This window comes from Denticeps clupeoides, chromosome 11 (genome assembly GCF_900700375.1).
Source record: "Denticeps clupeoides chromosome 11, fDenClu1.1, whole genome shotgun sequence".
Classification (NCBI taxonomy): Eukaryota; Metazoa; Chordata; class Actinopteri; order Clupeiformes; family Denticipitidae; genus Denticeps; species Denticeps clupeoides.
This window is the reverse complement of record NC_041717.1, coordinates 350,767-375,889: the sequence shown is the minus strand read 5'-3', so window position 1 is coordinate 375,889 and position 25,123 is coordinate 350,767. Positions and strand designations below refer to the sequence as shown.

At 40.5% G+C, this 25,123-nt stretch overlaps 3 protein-coding genes and 1 non-coding gene across 5 annotated transcripts; 3 read left to right on the top strand and 1 right to left on the bottom strand.

The window, feature by feature from the left end:
- Window positions 1-390: 390 nt before the first annotated feature.
- Window positions 391-11,755, bottom strand: ptdss1b (phosphatidylserine synthase 1b). The gene is made up of 13 exons (XM_028995345.1): window positions 11,574-11,755; window positions 11,035-11,126; window positions 10,905-10,949; window positions 10,565-10,689; window positions 6,242-6,400; window positions 5,333-5,484; window positions 4,653-4,794; window positions 4,198-4,310; window positions 3,907-3,972; window positions 2,488-2,587; window positions 2,347-2,415; window positions 2,188-2,254; window positions 391-1,232 (listed from the first exon to the last, which is right to left on the bottom strand). Exons 1-13 carry the CDS (start codon window positions 11,750-11,752, stop codon window positions 1,141-1,143), a joined length of 1,401 nt encoding a protein of 466 aa, XP_028851178.1. The 5' UTR covers window positions 11,753-11,755; the 3' UTR covers window positions 391-1,140.
- Window positions 11,756-12,022: 267 nt separating this feature from the next.
- Window positions 12,023-20,533, top strand: mterf3 (mitochondrial transcription termination factor 3). Of its 2 annotated transcripts, XR_003751190.1 has the most exons (9): window positions 12,023-12,208; window positions 15,142-15,478; window positions 15,560-15,712; window positions 15,865-16,054; window positions 16,129-16,276; window positions 17,227-17,298; window positions 17,754-17,915; window positions 18,714-19,039; window positions 20,511-20,533. XR_003751190.1 is itself a non-coding variant. In XM_028995346.1 (8 exons), exons 1-8 carry the CDS (start codon window positions 12,167-12,169, stop codon window positions 18,906-18,908), a joined length of 1,299 nt encoding a protein of 432 aa, XP_028851179.1. In that variant the 5' UTR covers window positions 12,023-12,166; the 3' UTR covers window positions 18,909-19,122. The 2 variants fall into 2 exon arrangements, 1 of the variants encoding a protein (XP_028851179.1); XM_028995346.1 differs by lacking the exon at window positions 20,511-20,533 and having other exon boundaries at window positions 18,714-19,122.
- trnag-gcc (transfer RNA glycine (anticodon GCC)) lies at window positions 17,412-17,482 on the top strand. The gene has a single exon. It is a non-coding gene; the product is annotated as a tRNA-Gly (tRNA).
- Window positions 20,534-24,011: 3,478 nt separating the features above from the next.
- On the top strand, window positions 24,012-25,122 carry uqcrb (ubiquinol-cytochrome c reductase binding protein). The gene is made up of 4 exons (XM_028995349.1): window positions 24,012-24,102; window positions 24,455-24,523; window positions 24,606-24,772; window positions 24,934-25,122. Exons 1-4 carry the CDS (start codon window positions 24,084-24,086, stop codon window positions 25,009-25,011), a joined length of 333 nt encoding a protein of 110 aa, XP_028851182.1. The 5' UTR covers window positions 24,012-24,083; the 3' UTR covers window positions 25,012-25,122.
- Window position 25,123: the final 1 nt, after the last annotated feature.

Sequence of the window (25,123 nt, the reverse complement as noted above, 5' to 3'; positions counted from 1 at the left end):
TTTCAGTTGTTTGATCTTTAAGCCCTTTCCACTTGCCATATAATAGCAGGAGACCAGTCCCACCAGAGGGAGCGCTCTATTAAAGTTTGTGTGGTGGACGGGGGGATTACCTCATGGCAAGAGTCATATGACCAAGGACATTTTCAAATAATATCTTTTTGCACCATAAATCTGTCCATTGTTGTTGTAATCCTGACTTTGTGGAAATGTTTTTGTACAAGTGTGCAATGGTAATAAATAAATTGCATTAAATTATACTCTATTTAGACTCTATTTAGATAATAAATAATACTCTATTTAGAAGATGTCAATCTTTTATTTGAACTGAACACATTTAACTGTATCAAGGCAAATCTGTAAATATTGTTATAAATATCAAACGTAATCTCCTTATTTGTTCCATTCCATACCAAATTATATGAATACCCTTATTTGATAAAGTCCTGAATTGACACAGCTGTTTAATCTCCAGTGTATGCATTAACAGCAGATAATTTCCCTTGATATTGCCCTGGCCATATCTCCCATTGTAGTTGTAATTATCCCAGAACATGCTAATGAAAATCCCAACTTGGAAAAAAACATTATATGTTGATTATGATTGTATAGAACTTTTAATATTCACATGATGTCTCAAGGCAGCTCAAGAGAAAATATCACTGTGTTAACTGCTAAAACTTTGAAACTACAAATAGCACTTCTGGTAAATATCAAAATACAGTATGGAAAAAAACAGAACAAAACTAATATATACACACACACACACACACACACACATATATGTGTGTGTATATAATATATTAATATACATATACACACATGCACATATAAACATACAAGAACATACACAGATGATCCACAAGTAAGTTAACTTCTCTTCCAAAGAAGATCAGTATTTTCTAAACAGCAAAGTGTTGTGGTGAGAGGATGCAGTGCAGAAACACACAGCCAGGCTCGTTTGAACTGTGTGTGGGGTTTGCACAATGATAAATGGTAAATTCTCAATCACATCACGTCAGAAGAAATAAGTGTATGAACCCACCATGTTCCAAAATAATGATAATAATGATGATGCTGGATATAGAACCAGCAATCTGTGCTCAAGTGGTTCATTTTGTCTCTCCATGGGATGGCTGCTGTTCACTTTTTTCTGCTGACTCCATTAGTGCTTTTGCTCTTCCCAGATGCTCCTTTTCTACGCCGAGAGGAACTGCTCCCAGAATCCTTTGCACCTGTGAGGTCAAATTGAGGGATGAATTAGTTCACATGCACGTAAATGTAAGTGCAAATGAAAGTGAAGTGATTGTCATTGTGATACACAGCAAGCACAGCACTCTGTGACACAATAAAAGGTGTCCCTCTGCATGTAACCTTCACCCTTAGCGAGCAGTGTGCAGCCATGAAAGGTGCCAGGGGAGCAGTAGGTGGGGATGGTACCTTGATTAAGGGGACCTCAGTGGCACCTTTGGAATTTGAACCTGCATCCCTTCGATTACGGTCCACTTCCTTACCCGCTAAGCCACCACTACCCAAAATGTACCGTGAACTCTTACAGTACATAACAAAATGTATTCGGAATACTTAATGAATCCATAAAAAAAAGACATCATTATAATAATACATGTGCAAATATATTATTGCTGTAACACCATTTCTTCTTTTGCAATATTCCTTATATTTCAATTACATACAAATCCACATCAAAATAAATTAAATATCAGGATATTATTTTTATTGTCGGTCATCTGCATCTGAATGCTCAAATCAGATTCAAGATGTTTAAATATTGGATCTTATTTCATTGTTCTAGATACTGCCATGTAACATGGACAATACTCAATACTGGGATTCAAACTCTTATTCCTTCTCTTAAAACTAAAAAAAAAAAGGGAGAGATGGAATTTTTTTTAGATGTGAGCTATTATGTACATTTTCCTGAGCATTATAACCTTTCTGGCATTTAGGCTGTACAAAGCTGTACTCAAAGTAGCTTCCTGAACACTCTCCACACTGTGTACACTTTTATCAGATGCCCTCATCCAGAGCTCAGGGACACAATGGCAGTAAGTGGGGTTTGAACCTGGGACTTCTGGTTCAAAGGCAAGTGCGTTACTCACTAGGCTACTACCACCCATCCCTACCATCTCACACACACACACACACACACACACACACACACACAGCTACCTTTCATTCCATCAAGGATTCGGCCACAAAAATCAGTGAAGTTACTGTCTTCGCAGTCTGAAGAGCTCTGAAAACAGCAGCACAAAGCATGACTACAGTGATGCATCTACGATGAGTTTCCGGTTAAAGTTTATAGTAAAGATCACTCTGCAAACTCACAGTTATCTTGGAACTGTAGTTCTGCTCATACCACATCATCCCATACAGGCACAGAAAGGTGATGAAGGCCTGGATGAAATGAAGCCTCAGTACGAGCACACTGATCTCACACACACAAAATTGGGCATGAAGAGCTCTTACCACACACAGTAACCACAGGAAAACATACAGGATCTGTGTTTTGGAGAAAAGGTCCTGTCCAAACTTCACACATGCCACGGCCTCCAGGAAAGCTATGGCCCTGAACACAGAGAACAGGAATCAGGATTCACTCAGTATGTAAGTATTACACAAATGCACCAGCAGATTATGTTTTGTAAAATCTTATCAAAAGTTAAATGTTAACTATAGGTCACAAGTTTGAGCCCACCTTTAGATTTTTTTAAGAACAAATAAAAAAAGGTTATTAGCAGAAAACAAATGTGGGAAGCAGAGCAATGACAAGTGGAACACAAGCAGCGTGGTCCAAAGTGGAGCTGAACGAATGTTAGATATCGGAGTCCTTACCATGGAAGAATAAAGACTCTATGTTGGTTTCATTAGCCACCTGCTTGTGCGCTCCAGGGAAAGCAGGGTTTGCAGGGATGCGCTCTTCTTGCCCCAGGGTTCATCATAAAAAGTGGCTGTGGCTAACATAATCACTGGGCACAACCCTCACGACAATGTAGTTAAATGAAAGAGCTCTGGACACTTGGACAATGCTATAACTGACCCCTCCTAAGTTAAAATCGCTCTTCACGCACAGCACCAGCGGGAAACTGGATCAATAATTCAGTTTGGCAGCACATGACATCACCCATTCTCTAGCGGGAGAACTTGTCTACAGTGAGATTATTTTGCCACAAAGGAACCTTTTTTTAAACAAGTGTTAAACGCAGCCTTGGGGCTTGGTCGTTAGTATAAAGTGAGTTCAAAAACATAGACTAGAAAATGTTATATGCATTGTCCTAATGCCTTATTATAAGAATGAAGTATTTTTCTCTGACTTTTCTCTTAATTTGCAAGGGAATGGTGCATGTTCAGTGTGAATTTCAGTGAGTGAACGAATCACTTGCTGAGCCCAATTTGCCAAGTAGACCAGTTAAACTGCATATCATAGGACAGGACACTTGAAATGTCATGATTTATAAATGAGTATATTTTTACAAATGTGATTGTCAAAGCAACACAATCACAACACATTTCATCTTCAAATCTTTTAAATTGATCTTTTTAGTGAACAGATTCTAGTGATTTAGTACATCTAAAAGCATTGTCATGTCCATCACACTAGTGAATCAGTAAGAAAAAAATGTGTAATGGAGGTGAGGTTTGTTTCTCAGTTCCAGGTTTTTTTTCTTTGCCACTGTTGTCTCTAACTTGTTCGCTAGGGGTTGTGAGCACTGTTCTATTGTGAGGCGCTTTGTGCCAATCTAAATTGAACAAATAAACACTTATTTGACTTATAATGTTTTCTTGAAATGCCATTTTTGAAAAATGCCGCATTTGGTTTTTGTCTAAGGGTGGGCCCAAACATATGACCTGTTATGTAGCAACACACAAACACATCCAGGAACTTACCCAAACACCCAGCACTGTGTCCCAACTCGTTTACACTGTGTGTCGGTCAGGTAGGCATAGTACTGTCTGCAACACAACAAGACAGTCCCAGTCATCATCCGCAAAACAGACATGACTGATGCTGTGCTGGCCCAGGTTGAGGAGTGAGAACTGGCCACCACAGCATCAGTCATGTCTGGACAAATCAGAATAAGACTTGTACATGGTATTATAGGTTAGCTGCAGCTGATTATGTTTATTCATTGCTGGGAGATGATGTTCTGTATATATTCTGTAACTGAAAACTCCTACCGTACTGTAGGTGCAGTGATGACCCCAATGAAGAGGATTCGGCACCAGCTGAGTGCATGAGAGGCCTGGAAAATGAAGATGTGCTTCAGGAAGAACGTGTTCAACTCAGTCAGCTAGCAGAGTCAGAGAGGGGAGAACAAAGTCAATTATTAAAGATATGAGTCAGTTCTGTCAATTCTGTCAGTAAAAAATATATCAATACTGATTTATCAATAATATATATGACAAAATATATAACAATAACAAAATATGCCTCCTCCACATTTCTGCTAGTAGAATGGCTTCATAGCCTTAGCCTGACAATCCTGAAATCATGTAGTGTGCTAAAATATCATATGAATAATGAATTATCTAATATATGAGAGTTTTTTTGAGGGATGCTAGCTACTAAAGCAGGCTGCTGTTATGACGTTTAAAGATAAGAGTGTGTATAATGTGTGAGGATAAGATGCTACCTGCCATAGGATCATGAACAGGTAAATTCCTGCCACTCTCTGGAAAGATGACTTTGGGTCAAACCAGCGAACGTAGGTCCAACTGGCCGGAGTGAACTGGAGCACAGCACGCTTTAGCTTCCCTGTAGTTGAGTGAATATCCCTTCAAACACACACAAAATCAGTTGTATGTTAGTTAACAGTAAAAGAAGTCCCCAGCACCTTTGCACCATATGAAAATTGAAAGTGAAATTTAATTTCTTTAGAAATAGATCTCAGTAGTATCTATCAGACACTTTATGTTAAAAAATATTTATGACACTCCTGTCACTGTAAAGGAAAAAGTAAAGATCCCCTACACAGTGACAGAAGGAGTAGAAGAGTCATATATCTTGACCTTTTCCTCCACAGTGACAGGGAGGTCATAAATCAAGTGTCTTATAGATACTACTGATCTCAATAAATACAAAATTCTACTTTTCATCACCAAGGGAAAATCTGAATTACTGAGGCAGTGCTAAATTCACAGAGAAGACACTATATTCTCATCAACTTATTACAGGTTCTTTTACAAACTTGTTCACCACAGAGTATATCATTTTTCTTTATTCTATTTTACTTTGTACTATTGTCACTGTGTAACATTGTAATGATTATTAACAGTAATGGTATCCTGGTCCTGAGTACTCAGAAGAACCCACTTGATGCTGGCCCAGTGGTAGGTGCGCATTTCCAAAAAACGGCAGACTGTCATTCCCAGCCAGATGCCTCCACCGTTGCACAGCAGAATGTCCAGGATCACCTGATCCCACCAGCACTCCGCAAAGTTAGGCAGCAGATGCATGAAGAAAAGCTGAGAGACAGTCAGCACGTAAATTGACAACAAAATATAGATCTAATTGATATGGTTTATGATACGATTATATTACAATTTATTGTGATACTTTACATATTACGATATTTGTAATATCACTGAAAATGTAAAACCAGAGCTGAAATACAAGATGCTGTGATAGGTCTCTCATGTTTTGTGATTTCACTCTGTCTGAAATGCCAAGAACCCAGCTGTATAGCGCCATCCACAGGAGTGGAGGCTAACCTTACTAAACTGACTGACCTTGCTAAAGAAAACACTCAACATCACCACCCGATGGACTAAATTTGTATACAAAAATATTGATATTTGATGTCTCTGAATCGATACAATATCACTATGTAAAATCGCAATGAGTTTACTTGAGTGAGTTTACTTTCCTGCACATCACTAAACACTTGCTGATTCAATCTTACAAACCAAAAAGAGAGGATTTGATATGGAACCATGTTGACTTTCAAAGATGAAGCAAATATGGGAGGGGCACTTGGGATCAGGCATAATTTAAGACATAGTGGCTAAAATGTTTTGATATCAGGTACAAATGTCAAAGCTTAAACATTCAAAAATTTCCTACAAGCTCCCGGTAGTCTTTACTGATCAGCAGCAAGTTCTCAACATAGGAAGTCATTCAGAACAGTTGGCATAGACAAGCCAAGTGTGTGAAATACAGTAATCTGCTAAATTTGACTTATGAATCTTTCAAAACCTGATAAAACCCACCGGCTTCCATTACCTCTGTGAGCTCCCAAGTGATGCTGATGGTCCAGCAGAGGCCATAACTCCGGATGAGCAGGGCCTTCATTGCCCAGCCCCAAAAATGGCCAAACGCAAAGATGTCAAAGTGGCTCAGAATTCGCTCCCATGTTATCACATGACAGTTAACTGCATATTCCTGTCAAAAAAAAGTCACAAGGAATAACAACTCAAGAGCTGGACTAATGTGTTCCCAGTTCACTCTCTGGAAAGATGACTTTGGGTCAAACCAGCGAACGTAGGTCCAACTGGCCGGAGTGAACTGGAGCACAGCACGCTTTAGCTTCCCTGTAGTTGAGTGAATATCCCTTCAAACACACACAAAATCACAAACAGTTGTATGTTAGGTAACAGTAAAAGAAGTCCCCAGCGCCTTTGCACCATAAGAAAATTGAAAGTGAAATTAAATTTCTTTAGAAATAGATCTCAGTAGTATCTATCAGTCACTTTATGTAAAAAAAAAATACTTATGACACTCCTGTCACTGTGGAGGAAAAAGTAAAGATCCCCTACACAGTGACAGAAGGAGTAGAAGAGTCATATATCTTGACCTTTTCCTCCACAGTGACAGGGAGGTCATAAATCAAGTGTCTTATAGATACTACTGATCTCAATAAATACAAAATTCTACTTTTCATCACCAAGGGAAAATTTGAAGTACTGAGGCAGTGCTAAATTCACAGATAAGACACTATATTCTCATCAACTTATTGCAGGTTCTTTCAATTGTCATGTGATCACATGACAGTTAATTGCATATTCCTGTCAAAAAAAGACAAAAAAAGTCACAAGAAATAACAACTCAAGAGCTGGACTAATGTGTTCCTAGTTCACAGCATTAGAGTGGGTAGGGGACTGGGAGATGCTCTTGTTGGCTGAGTGGCAGAGTGATTAGGTAAAGATGGAACTGGATTACAACTCAGTGCCACCCAACCTTAGTCCAAAGTTCACCTGTGACCAGGCTAACTTCCCTAATACAGTGTCACCAGCAGGTAGCCGCTGCCAATCACAGCCATGGAAATGTTCAGAATTTGTACTCACTATTGTTGCCAGCAATACATCATAAAATATTTACAAAAATGTGAAGAGTGTACTCACTTTTATTAGATACTGTATAATAGTACATGTCAGCCCCCTCTGTCATCACAGGAAGACTTGAAGATTTGAACGGCTTTTAAAAAGTTGTAGTCCACCTTAAACAGCAGCTTTCCTTGTATTAGACTGAGTTTTCTGAGAATTTATATAGATCTATAGATATAATTTACTTAGATCTCTCTTCAGCCTCTGTTATGTGAGCTGACACTGTCCCCAATTCTCCTTGAATTCCCTGAATATAACATAGTAAACTTCAAATCTCTATGTAACGTCCTCTTTTATCGTGTGAATGGCATTAAGGATTTGGCTTAGGTTAGTTGTATCCACAACCTCATCAGAGCTTTCTAGCTGTGCTGGACTGGAAGAGGCATCTGCTTTAATCATTTTAGATGGCTGTTAACAGCCTTTTATATATTATTTCAGTTTACACGCAGACATGGCTAGTCATTCATTTTAGGGTCTTTTTCAGATGAGAGCCCGCTGTCTGACTAGGACCATGAAGTGTTCAGTGCTTTTTGTTTGACTTATTTTTCCTTTTAATATTATACATTTGTGGTGATATTTTGGATTGTAAAATATATTTTATTTATGAGCTTATTCCTATATTTTGCTGAACTTTTATGTATTGTAGGAATTAGTTACTAAATTTGTATAAAATTATTTGATTCCTGTTATTTTGGTCAGCACTGAGTAGACTGAAGAATCCACTCTTACTGCTCCCTGGGTGTCACTTGAAGCTGCCCATTTCTTCACTGGTTAGTAATGTGTGTGCACCACAATCACAAATCACTTCACTTCCGTTTCAATCAGGTTATAGATTTGACTGCTTATGTTTATTATTGTTATTGCATATAGTTTTTATCTATTCAGTATAAATCAATTTGTACTTGTCTAATTGGTTTAAAGTGGGGTTAAATAGTGCTGTTAAATATAACCTGGCCTTGCCTTTTACATGTAGGCGTAAAACCAGGTTTTTCTATATTAAAATTATGTGAACACTTACCAAACTGTTCAATTGCATGTTAACACAAACGGCTCATCAGCCAGATGATAGCAAATTTGCATTTAGGCATCTACACATGGTGAAGACACAACATTCTCTACATTCTGCAGCCACAACACACAGGATGTGTCCTTTCCCCACAGCTCTTCTCCATCTACACCAAGGACTGTAGCTATTGGAACTGAGCTGTAAAACTCCTGAAGTTTGTCATTGAACTCATTCAGGATGGCTGAACATGCTCAAGACTGTAAGAACCATTTCATGTGACAACCTCTTGAAGCTCATCGAGAGAATGCCAAGAGTGTGCAAAGCAGTAATCAGAGCAAAGGGTGGCTATTTTGAAGAAACTAGAATATAAAACATGTTTTCAGTTATTTCAACTTTTTTTTAAGTAACTCCACATGTGTTCATTCATAGTGAGAATCTACCAATGTAAATGGTCATGAAAATAAAGATAACAAGTTCTACACTGCAGTCATCATTGAGTCTGTCCTGTCAGTCTGTTATTGCATGGATTATAGAAAAGCAAATATGGTGACTAAACCGGATTCGTTATCTATTCCCACATTGAGGATTGTGTGGATCAGATGGGATCAGTGCTAATTTGTAAGCAAATTTGATTTGCTTTAAGGATATTTTCAGGTGCCACTGACACCTTGTGCACAGGAGATCTCTGCATTTGTGCCACCGTCTGGGTTGTACTCTTACACAGAGATGAGCTTTGGATTCAGAATTGCACCTTTAACTTCTCAGAGGTTAATGAATTGTGTTGTTGCAGGGTTAGAGTATTTGGAGGATGTGGTGTTTTTCAGCGAAAAATTATTTAATGTGGATTCTTGGGATGATTGATTATCATAGATTTTCTGCCATTGTAACACTACTTACAAGGTTGCTCAAGGTAAGTGCAACCTCATTCTCTGGATTACCCTATACCTGCTTCTGATTTGTGGCTCCAGACCTTCACCAACGCACCTCGACCAAGCCTCCAGTGCACCAATTTGGACAGACGGACTCCATGGTAACCTGATTGAAGGAATAATCCCTCGCCTGCCTCGACCATTCTTCTCTGCACAAGCTCCTGCCCGAACTGACGAACTAATCACCCTAGTCCAAACTCTGTTTTTCTGCCTCTCTCAGATGTGTTTACGCAGATACTGGCCATTCCTCCCTGCCCAGGTCTAGGACAGGGGAGTTGCCTTTTCATATTTACACTATGTATGTCTTAAATGTAATAGTTATAGTGTAATATTTAATAGTTAATTTCTAATTTCATGGTACTTCCACTTTGTGTCAGGTGGTTGTAAAATTGTAATAAAATCCATTAAAAGTACTTTCAGCACAAGCTTTAACAAGGTCACTACATTGTTAAAGATCATGTGTGCTCTAAAATAACCTTATAATTAAAATAGCTCCAGAGACTATTTTGCTGCACTAACAGTTAAATGTGTAATCTTTAACCCATTTAACCAATCACTGTTAGTGAGCAGCCATGAAAGGTGCTATTAAATACGAGCATACGAGTGGTCAGGTCTGTTCTGAAGGAATAAAGGGAGACTGTTACTATGGAAAATATCACACCCGAGTTTCAGACTAGGTACATGTTCAGTTTCAGCTGATTTATTGGTGTGTACTTGCTCAGGTATTACTGTTATTTACGTTACCATAATTGCCATAATTTTTTTTGCTGTTACTGCTTATTACAGCGTGGTAGTTCACCCTGAGCACTTTTGTGCTGTCTCACACATTAGGACTGTTGATTCGGTCCCCCGCTTTATGGGGGGCCAGCATAGGTTTTGGGTTTTTAAGTTTGCATTTATTATTATTAACTATGTTGGGTTGCTTAGGCTATCCACGTTATGGCTGGTCTTAAGGAGTCAGGGCTGGGTTCAATGCATTTTGTAAGATGGAATATTAAAGGGTTGCACCACCCTATAAAACATTGCAGGGTTTTTTCCCATCTGAAAGCCACCATAGCCTTTCTGGATTTTACTTCTGTATTTATTAATCTCCTCGCACATACAGGAAAAGCAGGACAATGTTGTTATATTATTCTTGTAATTCTTAGAAGCCAAAATTGTGATGTAAACTAAAATACGAGACACTTATTCCAGCTGGAGGGGTTAACATATTAACAAAATCTGGGATCTTCAGTTGTTAAATCTAGCAGAGAGCAGGAAAGACAAAGATCTGGTTTGATTTACACACCATGACATCTGCCTCTCGTGTGGCGTAGCGTAGGTCAGGGTCAATCCAGTACATGAGCGTTTTCACCTGATCCCAGTTCAGGAAGATGAGAAAAACCAGGAACAGGAAATACACAACACTAAGACCTGAGAGAAGACAGGGGCAGTCAGGCATCCAGTCAAAAATCAACATAATCAATAAACTGGACATAAAGAGTTGGGTGATGTCCTACTTTTAATCTGGTTCTCATACAAGTGACTTGAAATAAGGTGAAGCCTATACAGGACCTGCTTCATCCCATTAAGGAAATACACTGATCTCCAAGTTCAAACCTAAATAGCTGATGTAGGCCAAAACTCACCAAACACCATGCGCCATATTGCTGGGTGCGGGCGAGTGAATGGACCTGGAAGACATGTTTACAATGCGGTAACTTCAAGCTATCCAAGTATCTTTACAAGTAGTCTCTATGCTCTATAGGTCAGACCCACCATTAGGAAACGCCAGGACACTGATGACCAAGAAGAAGGAGATGACCAGGAGAAGCCCCACACGCAGGTTGTTGTCAGGATCGACATCATTCCTGTAACAGAAACAGACAGATTTGGAATTATGTTGCCAAAAGCACCCTGTTTGTTGCTCATTTCACAACTAATCCTGGAAAAGTGAACTAGCGATGTGGAGGTTGATCTCTAGCATTAAAACATTTGGTTAGATTTGTTCTTAGTGAGGAATAGAAGAAATGAACTGTAATTCGCTATAATCCTCTACATTCACATGCTACCATCACAGTTTTTGTAAAACTCTACTCTACAGTTTTAACTCTATTTTATTCAATGTTTTCATGACTAAATATGGCACCAACTGTGACACAGGGGTCAAGAAGCAGTGTAGTGCTGGCAAAGTTCAGCAAATGGAGGATGACTGAGCTGCGCTCAGCCCTCAGCATCAGCCCTCAGAGGTCTTTTAAACAATGTTCATATCTGCTCGGTTTGTGAGCAGTTGAAGGCCAACACCTGCTCTCTGGTACCTGGTGAAGGCAAAATACATGAGGCTGACCACTGTGAAAGTCAGCAGAGTGATGGTATGCGGCTTGTAGAAGAACTGGACGGTGATGTCTTCCACCTGCTGCTCGTTGATCATCCGAAAATGCAGCCTGTAGTTCACATTATCTTTGCAGAGCGTCTGCGTCTCCCCCGACGGCGCCATCTCTCCTCGGGTTCTGCCTATCCGCGTCACGGAGAGTCAACAGTCTGCAGGTGGGCGGGTCCACTTTTCACCGTGGCGGGGGGCGGAACTGTTTTAATAAGGAACAGAACGATAGACGAATATAAAAGTGGTCGAAAAAATTATATATTATCTATAGACTACATTTTTCATATCCACTGCAGTTTAGGCTGAAGCTGCAGTTGGTGTCCGGACGTGTCCCCCTGCGGTTCTAAAGTGTTGGTATCTCCGGGACTTCCGTGGTGACACGTGTGTATTTGCAGCAGCGGGCGTCTGAACTTCGTCGCATTTCGTTTCTGTAACCGGTTTGTTTGGATTAGCTACACCGCTAACAGACGATTGTATGCCGTCCTGGTCCTGCTGAGGACGCGTTTTTTTTTTGTTACGTGCTGTCAAATGGTGACCTATAGTAGTTTTATATACAGAATTTTCCGTCAGGTAAGGATGCAACACCCTTGGCGCTTAAGTGTATAATTGCAATTGTAATACATTTCAGTTATCAGTCACGTGTCAGATGGAGATGTGATGGATGTCACCGTCTCTGAAGTTGAGTGGGTGAGAGGGGTGAGACTGTCTCAAACCCACATCTCAACGGGAGGCTCTTCTGTAGTATCTGTAGTATGTACAGTGAAATTGGTCCAACTGTTCTTACAGAATTATAAAAAAAAAAACAAGGGAGATTGATAGTTTTTATGAGAAATGTGAATATTTTTTATGAAAATGTGAACAAATAGTCACTCAATCAATCTCTCAGTATCAATAGGCCTGGAATCCTAAGCAGGATATGAGCTTATGGAACCCACCCCAGGGTGCACAGAAAAACACTTGCACCATTTTAAAGTTCCTAGTGTGGATGTTTTTAGATGGTAAACTGCACACACACACACACACACACACCCTGTATAACTAGTAAGATGCATAGAATACTTATTCAGTAAGTAGTGGTAGTAGCCTATTAACCAGACGAACACAAAGTCCCAGGTTCAAATCCCACGTACTACCAAATTTGTCTTGCTGCTCGCTTTGATAGCAACAACTTTGAATCTTTTCATTTTCCTCGTTCATCTGGTATATATATAAAAATACTTCCAGACAGTGCTCTTGATTTTTAAATTTTTTTTTGTGAGCTTGGTGTGTTTCTCATTGTAAACATTGGGTCCTCCGGGTAGGGAAAACAGCCAGCCCTGCCCAACACTATTTAATGTAGTGTTTCATAGTGTTGGTGTAAAGAAACCAGACAACCTGCCCCTTATATATATGGTTAAAGAGGACTTTTGCTATGTTAAAATAACATGCAATTACATTACACAAATACAAACTCATAGAATAAAGCAATTCAACAGAAAAAGTCCTTATAAAAACAGTCACATTTATGTCAATTATGTGAGTGAACACATACAAGGAATTGTGTTCTGGTCTATGTTGTCTCAGTTAACAGTATAAAACAACAATATATGATATAGTCTAAATCTCATAAACAGAAAAAATCAAAGATTAGACAAATAATGCCACAAGTTTACATAAAGTGCAGTTGCAATGTCTGTGACAGTTTAGGAGGGTGACAGCGAGGTGACTGTTTTTCTAGATTTTCTGCCAGAGGGCAGCAGGTCAAAACGTCTTTCCAGGGTGTGAGGGATCTGTATAGGGCTACAACTATCGAATATTTTTGGAATCGAGTATTCTGTTCTTTTTTGTTTGTTTTTTTTTTTTTTCCCCCATTGATTAATCGAATAATCGGATAAGTCATACTTTTGCATTTTTAAACAACTCTATCAATAGTTAAACGAAGCCTCGAGGCAAAGAATTTTCCTTGAACATTTTTTGTATTCAAATAATTTGAGTTACTCGAATAATCATTTCAGCCCTAGATCTGTTATGATATTTCCTGCCCTTTTCCTGGTTCCTCAAAGGGTCAGGTGGAGAACAGGGGGACAAGAGTCTGTTGCAGTCTATTCCTGTCCTGTGGCTGCTCCATAACAGACTGTGATATAGGAGCACAATGACTGCAGAGTAGAACTGGATCAGCAGCTCCTCTGGAAGACTGGACTTCCTCAGTTGTCTCAGGAAGTACATTTTTGGAACCTAGCAGATGAAGTAGAGATGGAAGAGATGTTTGTCTCTGACTTCAGGTCCTGGGAAATGGTTATACCCAGGAACTTGAAGGTCTCCACAGAAGACACTGAGCTGTCTGATATAGCAATGGGGAGCAGTGTTGAAGGATGTGGAAACTGCTCCTGTACAGATTGAGCTTTAGTGAAAGATCATGTTCAGCAAGGCAACTGAAACACTGCATTATGGGATATGTAGTTTGTGTGTTGTGTGCTTCATATCACCGGGCCATAATAATAGATCTATATAATGTGATCTTGAGGGATGTGATCTGGGGGCCGTGAGTAAGTGAAGTGAAAGTGAAGTGATTGTCACACGTGATACTCAGCAGCACAGCACACAGTGCACACAGTGAAATTTGTCCTCTGCATTAACCCATCACCCTGAGTGAGCAGTGGGCAGCCATGACAGGCGCCCGGGGAGCAGTGTGTGGGGACGGTGCTTTGCTCAGTGGCACCTCAGTGGTACCTTGGTGGGTCGGGATTCAAACCGGCAACCTTCTGATTACGGGGCCGCTTCCTTAACCACTAGGCCACCACTGCCCCACAAAGATGGAGAAGAGCAGTGGGGACAAGACACATCCTTGATGGGCATTAGAATCAACTTTAGAATAAGACAAAGCAAAGTAATTTGGTTAGAAGAACATAAAAATGTACAAAAATATACAAATTAAATATACAATATGTGACAGTAAATTATTGAAATTAATATTGTTTAGAGAAACAAGTATTAATCTTGATTGATCATGAAGATGCCAAAGTAAAGATCAAAATTAAGTGTTTAGTGAAACAAGTATTAATCTTCACAGATCACAAATATGCAGAAGTAAGTGGAGGGTAATGTCAGTGAATCAATCTGAGAGAGAGAGATCTGAATGAGTGGGTGGGCTGGCCGTGGGGGTGTCTTGCAATGAGAGATAGTTGGGAGGGGCTGCCCTCTGCAATGCCTATTGAAAATTGTTGTAATCAGCTGCCGATTTCTGTGAACGAGCAGATGCAAAACTGAAATTTTAATTATCGACCAGTGCCAATGATATTGAAATCAATACTAAATTGTATAATTGAATAGTGTCTGTGAATTGATTGTTTTTTTATTTATTTATTTATTTAAAATACATTACTTGGAGGTGTGAGGCCATGTCACTAACCACCAAACCATCATGCAGCCATATAGTAGACATATAGTACTAAAACACACATTATTTTGTGAGTCAATATCACAGTGATATTAAAGGGTAAATTATAAAATGTTATTTCTTGCAGGACCCCATGTGTTCTCCCATCATGCACATGTGCCAACGATGCATCATCCTTCTGCGCAGCAGTGGGCTTTGCTTCTCCTCCAGTACCAATGTAGTCTGGCAACATCCCATCAGCCTTAACACAACCTTTTCACAACATTTGCGCCAGGTTGTTCCCCTCAGAGTTACGGTTACTGAACGGACACCTGAGGAGAAGTGGAAAGTTTGCGCTGAACGAGGTCTTTGTACGTCTGGAGCACCACATGGTCTTCCTCAGGCCAAGGACAAGAGAGCACTGGTATCTTATCAGCCCAAAACAAATGCCACACCCTCTCTTAGCAACATTCAGACAGTGTTGGGTAAGTTGTGATCCACTTTATGCTACACTTTTTGTGTGTGTGTGTTTTCTGATATTCATAACATTGTAATTATCTGTCTAGATCTGGATGCTGCACCACCCCTTTCCCCATTTGAGGAGATCAGTGATGAGGAGGCCTTGCAGATTGCTGTGACAAAGTGCCTTCCTCCAGTTACCTTTTCACTCAGAGACTATGTTGATCAATCGCAGACTCTCACTAGACTGGTCCATCTAGGTAAGGACCAAAATGAAAACAGCAGTACTGTTAGTTGGCAGTATCTGGTCACTAGAAGTCAAGTTTGGGTGTACAGGAAACACACAAAAAAAGTTACCATAATATCCATGAAATGCTCGTATAAAACATTGACGACACATGTGTTCACCCAGGGGTGAACCTTTGGCAGCTGGATCAGAGGCGTAATGTGGGCTCAATGCTGGTGAGGCTTGACTTCCAGACAGATGTGGTGCCTCGACTGCTTTTCCTGAAAGATTTGGGTGTGGAGGACTCACAGCTGGGACCCCTGCTCACCAAGAACCCCTTTCTCCTCACAGAGAACCTGGACAACCTGTCAGCGAGGTTAGTTTTACAATCATCCTTAGACCTTCTTTTAAATGATGCTGTGATGGACACTGTTCTCCTTTTCATTGCAGGGTCTCATATCTGAAGTCAAAGAAGTTCAGCTCTGAGGCTGTGGCATCCATGGTGTTTAAGGCTCCCTACTTGCTTAACTTCAGCGTGAAGAGGCTGGACAACCGCCTTGGCTTCTTTCAGCAACAACTGGGTCTGAATCCAAGTAAGGTGAGGACAAAGCATCACATTGCATTATCTACTGCAGACATGTATGCAAACTTAACATAAAAGGTTAATGGTGAGCCGATGGTCCATGTCAGTGTTTCTTGGATAGGATTTCACTTCAGGACAGTCATGTTGAGAATGCATGGATTTATTGCACGTAATGCAAGAGCCAGATTTAATTAACATTGCTCTCACAATCAATACATACTGTCAATGCTGATTAGTATAATACAGGACACAGACGGTGCCACCTGGTGGGCCAGCTGTACCAGGATGTAATAGTCAATTTCAAATTCAAACTTTATTTGTCTCGTTCATGGTATGATATGCAGTGAAATGCTTGTGCGACTGCTATTGACCTCAAAACAAATATAAACAAATATTACAAATTTATGTTTTTAAACATAAATTACATGTAACGAGTAGGGTGAAAATGTTGATGTAGAAGCTGGTAGATCTTGCCTGGGCATGGCCCTCTCTCCACACATCCAGATGGGATTATGGGGGTCTGTTCATTGCCAGTAGCTCCATGGACCACCGACTCATTATTCCTCTGTCAGGAGATTCTGTGATGCTAATGGAGGGCATGAGGCTGGAGTGTACAATTTATACATGGCATAGTTAAACGGAAACAGAACATAAATGGCCTTTAGATCCAAACTTAACCAAAAACTTAATCCAAACTCAGCGGTGTCTCACAACCAATAACTATGGGACGCGGACTGGAGACGCGTTGAACATTTTTAGGTGGTTGGAAACATACAGGGCTGATTAGAACAGGACAAGGATGGGACATACTCTCGCAGTGTGCTGATTGGTCCTGCACGTTTTATCCTGTAACTGACTGGCAGACAATAGAACATTAGAACGTCCAGATTGAGGCCACAACGTGTGTCTGTGATGTAGAGTGTGTGTACCAGTGTCTATAATTAACTACTCCTCTGTTGATTCAGACAAGAGACATTCTCACTCGACTCCCCAGGCTGCTGTGTGGAAATTTACAGCCAATAAAGGAAAACCTCAAGGTACGCAGAACCTTCAGGAATTTGTTTGTAAATCTGAAATAAGAATTTAAGAAACATACTGATGGTGTGAATTGTGCAGGAATCAGTTTGGAAGTTATGCAGATATGTAATTAGCATTCGTGGTTCAGTGGTAGAATTCTCGCCTGCCACGCGGGAGGCCCGGGTTCGATTCCCGGCCAATGCAGCAGTGGTGGCCTAGTGGTTAAGGAAGCGGCCCTGTAATCAAAAGGTTGCCGGTTCGAATCCCGATCCGCCAAGGTGCCACTGAGGTGCCACTGAGCAAAGCACCCCACACACTGCTCCCCGGGCACCTGTCATGGCTGCCCACTGCTCATTCGGGGTGATGGGTTAAATGCAGAGGGAAAATTTCACTGTGTGCATCGTGTGCTGTGCTGCTGTGTATCACATGTGACATTCACTTCACCTTAATTTTTTCCTTCTTTCTTCTGCATCAGGTTTGTGAACTTGAATTTGGCTTTCGTCAGGGAGAAATACAGCATATTGTTACCAAGGTCCCGAAAGTGCTGACAGCCAATAAGAAGAAGCTCACTCAGATATTTGATTATGTCCACAATGTAATGGGTGTCCCCCACTCACTCATAGTCAAATTCCCCCAGGTATTTTATTCTGATGTTGAAGAGTGTGTGTTTAAGTTTGAGACTGCCTATGTGTTTTATCAATGTTTATTGTTATGTTCAGTTTCAAGGTGGCCAACAATTGCAAAACAAATTAACACACTTCTGATCTATCAATCTCTGCAATGTACCATCCCCACACATTGCATTTCATGGCTCCAAGGGCGATGGATTAAAAGCCGAGGACACATTTCGTTGTGTGCAATCACTTCACTTTGCACTTATTCTATCATACCTACCCATATTTTTCTTTCTTGTTAATTTGTGTCAGTGCCAAAACCACACATGCACAATCGGGTAGGGTTAGTGGCTTTTGCATGCGTGCGCATGTATGCACTGAACCGATCAGGCAAGTGGTACTGACTACTGACTATTTGTTTTGGTGATTTGTAAAAGTGTTTCACCTTTTAATATAGAAGGCATGCGTATGATAGAACGGAAGTGCATGTGGTGTCAATCAAACAGTTTTGGAGAGGACTCTTAACTCTGCTCGTTGGCTTCAATTATTTCAACAAAACGTCACATACAGTCTCAGGTTCGCTTTATTTCCCTTTGCAAAACAGGCACTTCTGATCTATCATACCTACTTGCTGTGTTTGGGCAATTGGGGGGGGGAAAGTGTTTTGCATGTTTTAAATTAGTTTTATGAAATGTTTGTTTTGCACTTGTCGGCCACATACATACACATTTAAAATCTTCATGTTACTCAATTCCAACACTAGTTAGTTATTATGTTTGTGTCCGTCCTAAATCTCCTGTCTGACTAATCATGTTGTCAAGGTCCTGAATGCACAGTTCCTGCGTGTGAAGGAGAGGCACCTGTTCCTGCAGTACTTGGGCAGAGCTCAGTACGATCCTGCCCACCCCAGCTACATCTCCCTGGACCGATTTGTGTTTCTGCCAGACCAGGACTTCTGCACTGAGCTGGCCCTCAGCACCAGCAGAGACTTTGAACAATTTCAGAAAACACTATAGTGTGTTTGTTCACCAAAATGATTTATCTCTTCTGTGCTTTTGCTAGAATCAGTAAGCACCAGGCCATGTTTCAAGTGGTTTGAAGGCCCAGTGGTTCACACACACCACAACTACTACACAAAGCAACCATGGTGAACCACATTCATTTTTAGCAGCCCACACAAGGCATACTGGCTTTTTGTTTTTATTAAAGTTACTTTTCTCACTCTGTAAACCTCTTGTGACATGACAAATTCATGGTTCCTGTCCAGAAAAGCTTTCCAGTGGAAAATGCAGCACAGTTTTTACCCTAATTCCAGGTGAACATGGTGAATCCCCAAATGTATAGCAGAATGGTGTATAATGGTGTGTTCCCACAGGTCAGGAACTTTCTGGAATATCGGAATTTCAGGCACAGGGAATATTATGGTATTTGATCATTCGAGTGAAAAGTCAGTGAATTGTCAGGAAATTTTGTTAATAGCATATAGTGCAATAGCCAAAACAACAACAACAACAACGTTTATTTCTTATATAGCCCAAAATCACATACAGTATGTCTCAATGGGCTTTGACAGGCCCTACAGTTGACACCCCCCACACTTGACCCTTCTGCACACAAGGAAAAACTCCACACAAAAAAAACTCTAGGAGAGAGAAAAAAAAGAAAGGAAGAAATGTTGGGAAGGAGTGATACAGAGAGGGACCCCCTTCCAGGGTAGAGTGAGCCTGCAAATGGTGTCAGTGCATGGTTGGGGATGATATAATAATAAGTCCTACAGTTGTAGGGTTGGAGAAGTCCAGAATGTAGTCCAGTGTCATGGTCTAGATTACGTGTCCATAATGATGTTACTGGTCCACTTGAAGATCCCTGAAGCTGTAGTTGTAACGGTGTTGGTGGCTGTGGTGACCCTCTGGTTTGTTTCATGGTATGTCCTTGTTTAGCAGTTGTCAGGAGCCAGGATTTATTTGCTGGTCTCTTCACTGGGGTCTGCCAGTTGTCTATGTGTTTGATTCCGTGTCTCGGAGAAAAACAAACAGAAGTAGCGGCAGACGGTTGCACTGTACGACCGATACTGAAATATGTGGTTATAATGGTATATTGGTGCTACAGTGGCCCGGTATACTAACTAGGACATCCTAACTAGGGTGAATTTAACTTTGTCTGTGTCTAACAGGGGGACTCTTTGATAAACTGGACTTTATAATTGACACTGCGTCAAAGTGAAGTGAAATGAGGGTCTAGGACAAAAAGCCAGAGAAAACAGATTGGATTTAAACACTGAGACTGTGTCTGAGTCCCGGATACTGACAGGCAAGCTGTTCCACAACTGCGAAGCTCTATAGGAGAAGGATCTGCTCCCAGCTGTGACCTTCTGTACTTTTGGTACCAGTAGTGACCCCGCACCCATTGATCGAAGGGGGCGTGGCGGTTCGTAAAGAACCAAAAGTTCACTCGGGTATTGCGGGGCGAGACCATTTAGAGCTTTATAGGTCACCTGATAAGTATTTACATGTTTGTTCCGCTTGAGTGTTTTTGTTTTGCTCAAAAATAATAATACAAAAAAAGATGTAGATGATGTTAGAGATGGAATTGAGGTTTTTATTTGTTCCATTCAACAGTCCAAGCTGCCTATATTCACCAATGATGTACGTACAGTTTTGAATTCTATAACCCCTGTAAATGCCCTTTTCTGCTCGTCACCCAAACGTTATATTGGACATTTCTTTATTTGGGAGGTCATGGAAATTCTGCTTTTTGGTAAGGGAAAGTCATGGAAAAGTCTCATTTAGAGTGGGAACCCTGAATAAAAACACATGGAGCTGTACTGTAGTGTCCAACACTGAACCTTAACGAAATATGATGAACACCCAGACAGGCTCGGTATCTGACCAGAGCTGAACGTTATTAAAAAGATATTAAAAAGTCCAAGGCATGATCAAACCAGTTTCTGGTGTTTTGTTTATAATGGTCATTGTATGATTTACAAAACACAGTGGGTGGGACACCTTAAGGTATTAGAAGGAAAGTATTTTAAAAGTGTCTCACTGAGCATGTCCACCAACTGGAGGAAGTCAAACTTAACAACTCACCATAATGCTCTTAAACTGTACATTGACATCTGTAATGATGCAGTACATAGTGATAGACAATCTCTCAGTAATAATAATAACTGCAATAATCTTCCACACAATTAATGAGCTATTAAAAGTTCCAGTGCACACTTTGCCTTATACCAAGAATAGGATTGTTAAAACTTCTCTCAGAATGTGGGCTCAATTTAAACATTAATTTGGGTTACAAGCTTCGTCCACCTATGCCCCGCTGGCTGCAAAACACCAGTTCCCTCCATCTTTAGTTGATGATCTGTTCGCTATGTGGTCAAAAGCTGGCATTCACTGTTTAAAGGCCTATACATAGACAACGTCTTTGCCTCTTTCTCACAACTGCTTCATAAATATTCTCTTCCTCAGCAGCATTTCTTTAGATACTTGCAGGTGCATAGCTTTGCTCATCATACCTTTCCCACATTTCCCAATCGACCCCCAGACTGTTTTAGATGACCTTCTTAAAAGGTAATCTCTGAAAGGTTCAGTTTCTTATATATCTAATCAAATTTTTCATTTATGTGCTAACCCCTCTGAAGACACTTTGGGAGGAGGATTTGGGACAGGAAATTCCTGATGAGATTTGGGAGGAGTTTCTGCTGCAAGTTCATGGATCATCCATTTACGATAAAGTTGAGGCCAAGTCACAAATCTATGAGGGCGTCGGTCCATTTTGTGACCAATGTCAGCATTCCTCGGCCAGTATTATTCATATGTTCTGGCTTTGCCCTTCTTTACACCAGAGACCCATCTTGAAGGTCAACCATTCTTAATATGCTAAACCAGGCGGAAACCACTCCTCACTAAAAGGCAGATGGCAGAGTGCTTGGAGTGTCTCAGACTGTAACTCAAAAGCGTCATGTCTGGATGAAAACAGGCACTGCTTATCACCTGGCTGTTACTATCTCTACTGTGAAGCATGGTGGTGGCAGTCCATCTTAAATTCTTATGTTGCACTAATTGTCTAAACTGTGAAGATAGCAAATAACAACTGCATTATACTCTGTACACTACTTTGTACATATGACAATAAAAATCAATTTGAATCCATGAAATAAATGCATTTCTTTTCAATGCCTTCTTATATCAACTCCTAAGGGCTCCTTAAAGGAAACAGGACAGATAAGAACAGATTTATTTAACATATTTTTTACACGAAACGTTTTCCTTTGAGTAAAGGAATGAATAAAGCATATCTGAAAATCTGAGATGCAAGACATGCAATGTGTAATCTATGAGAAGTAAAGTTGTCCTACTTAAAGCCACAATTCAACCAGCTACCATCCTTTTTGGAGTCAAATAATATTTATGAAAAATTCCAGTCTGGTTTTAAACCCTATCATAGCACCGAAACCGCACTTTTTTGAGTCACAAATGACCTTATGTTGGATGTTGATTCTGTAAACTTTCGACACTGAGGGCCATGGGATTTTGCTGTCACATCTAGAGCACTGTGTAGACATTAGAGGTAACGCCCTTGCTTGGTTACGATCATACCTAACTGGTCAGAGTTTCGCTATTTTTGTAGGTGACTTCACCTCAGCTACTGCTCCCCACACATATGGTGATACGTACTGCCGCTGGGGTCAATTTTCAGAAAACACAACATCGCTTTTCATTGCTATGCAGATTATGTCCAGATCTACATGCCATTAAAGCTATTAGTAATGATTCTATTTGGCCCGTTGTTGAGTGCCTTACTGAGAAAAAAAAAGTTATCCTTTTCGGACACAACAAAGGTCCCTTTTAGGTCCCTTGTCCCAATTTCTCAAACCATCCATAAGAAATCTTGGTGTGACCTTTGATAGTGATTTTACATTTGATAAACAAGTGTCCTCAGTCATAAAAACAAGTCAATTAAGGACTATATCCAAGGTCAAAGGTTATTTACCACCTGGGGATCTGGAGTGTGTTATCCATGCATTTATCACCTCATGGCTGGATTTCTGTAATTCATTATACTTTGGTATTGGTCGGTCCATAACCCATCAGCTGCAACTAGTGCAAAATGCGGTGGCTCATCTGCTCACTGGCAAGTGAAAGCGTGACCACATTTCCCTGATTCTGGCCTCACTTCATCGGTTACCAGTGAAGTTTATGGCAGAGTTTAAGATATTTCTAATTGTACCTCTGTTACCTTCTCCACATCTACAGTCCAGCAAGACAACTTCGGTCATCTGATCAGCTGCTCTTGACCACGCCTAGGACTAGGCTAAAGACTCGTGGAGATAGAGCTTTTGGGGTCACAGCTCCCAAGCTGTGGAACAGCCTTCCCTGGCATGTTAGATCAGCTCCCACTCGACAGGTTTTAAGACAAGGTTAAAAACTCACATTTTCTCTGCAGCTTTTTGTTAGAATTGGGTAAAGAGCGATGTTTATTGTTATTTTTACTTTTATTGTTTTTGTCCTGTGATTATGTTTTATTGATTTATGTCCTGCTTTTATATTTTTATTATTTAATTATTTAAATGTTTTATGCATTTGTTCTTAGCTGTCCATTTTAAGTACACATTACTTTGTACAGCACCTTGGTCAACTGGTGGTTTAAAGGTGCTCTATAAATAAACTGAACTTAAACAGAAAGTCAGTATTTAATGGAAAATGGTTTGAGAGTGATATCTCGTTTGTAACAGTTGTGTTGGACACGGAAGGTTATCTGTTTATTATATAAAATATACATTTTTTTGTAGAAGTATAAATTAGGTTGTACACAAAAGCAATACTATGAGGGTTTGTCATGCTACGCCATTTGCTTTAAGGCCATTCATCTACATCATCATGTTGTTTTCAGAAGTCAAACTAGAACTGACAGATTTTAAAAACTGCAAATTTGAGGTGAACTTTGTTCATTTTATGTCCTGTAATTTTTGGTTAGAAAACCTCAGCTGGTTACGCTCAATGTTAACGATTTCAATATATCTCATATTACTTTATTACTTCTATCTATATTGGAAATGATTAATAATACTCTGATATTTATCTACCTCCACCTCCACATTAGTGATAATTGAGACGCCGTCACAGAGAGATGACGTAACCAGCGCGTCACATTATCCACAATTCAACGCGCCCCTGGAGTGGTAGAAGATGGCGTCGAGGGCACCAGGTAACATCAGTGGCGAATTTTAAACCAGCATCAGAATGTTTTTTTAAAAAGAGACCAACAATCGTGCGCCCTGTGACAGGATTTAGTTCAGGGAGTTTTAATTTCGGTTTTATCCAACTAGCAATGTCGCGTGTCCGCGGTGTCCTCTGCCGTGTGTCCGCTGTTAGCGCAGTTAGCAGCTCTTAAGGCTCCTGGCTGAATCGTTCGAAACTCGCGTTGGTTGTGGGAGGTGTAAGTAAGTAAGCGGTGAAAGAGAATGCGGGCGACGCTGGTGAAATGTCCGATGCCAGTAGTACGGAGAGAATTCCAGTCCTTCCAATTGATCCCTGTCCTGTCGTGTTCCGTCTTGTAGTTGCGGGCGGCAGGCTGGTGGATGGCTTCCGGAAATGGTACTACAACTCATGTGGTTTCAATAAATTGGGTGAGTAGGCCCTGTGGCGTGTTTTTACTGGGATTAAATCGCGTCCGTGGCTGCTGTGACGATTTACTCTGTACTGTCTCAGGCTTGCTGCGGGATGACACGATGTACGAGGACACGGATGTGAAGGAGGCTGTCCGCCGGCTGCCGGAAAACGTCTACAACGACAGGATGTTCCGCATCAAGAGAGCTCTGGACCTGTCCATGAAACATCAGATCCTGCCAAAGCAACAGTGGACAAAATTTGAAGAGGTCATATTATTTAATTGCGTGTTCTCCCTACAATCAGTTAGGAATTGTCTCAACCCCATTTCTAGTTTCTCTTTGTATCAGCACAGACATAAAACTAATGAAGATATACTTTATTTTAAACGATTGCTTGATTGGTAATGGTGATCTCTATGGTCCTGCAGGATAAGCACTACCTGGAGCCCTACCTGAAAGAGGTGATCCGGGAAAGGGTGGAGCGAGAGGAGTGGCAGAAGAAGTAGAAGTCGTATCAGCAGGAATTAAATTTCCCGCTCGTCTCTCTTTGTTGTATTTAAAAATGAAATTGTATTCTGTGTACAGTCTAATAATTAAATGATCCCTTGACAACTTTAT

Excerpts from the sequence above, each read along its gene's own strand:
- ptdss1b (XM_028995345.1), bottom strand. The coding sequence starts at position 11,752 with ATGGCGCCGTCGGGGGAGACGCAGACGCTCTGCAAAGATAATGTGAAC. Across the intron at positions 10,690-10,904 it reads AATATGGCGCATGGTGTTTG|GTCTTAGTGTTGTGTATTTC; the intron begins GTGAGTTTTGGC and ends GTCTTCTCTCAG. Across the intron at positions 5,485-6,241 it reads TCACTTGGGAGCTCACAGAG|CTTTTCTTCATGCATCTGCT; the intron begins GTAATGGAAGCC and ends ACTGTCTCTCAG.
- mterf3 (XM_028995346.1), top strand. The coding sequence starts at position 12,167 with ATGGTGACCTATAGTAGTTTTATATACAGAATTTTCCGTCAG. Across the intron at positions 15,479-15,559 it reads CAACATTCAGACAGTGTTGG|ATCTGGATGCTGCACCACCC; the intron begins GTAAGTTGTGAT and ends TTATCTGTCTAG. Across the intron at positions 17,916-18,713 it reads TCATAGTCAAATTCCCCCAG|GTCCTGAATGCACAGTTCCT; the intron begins GTATTTTATTCT and ends CATGTTGTCAAG.
- uqcrb (XM_028995349.1), top strand. Across the intron at positions 24,524-24,605 it reads ATGTGGTTTCAATAAATTGG|GCTTGCTGCGGGATGACACG; the intron begins GTGAGTAGGCCC and ends GTACTGTCTCAG. Across the intron at positions 24,773-24,933 it reads AGTGGACAAAATTTGAAGAG|GATAAGCACTACCTGGAGCC; the intron begins GTCATATTATTT and ends ATGGTCCTGCAG.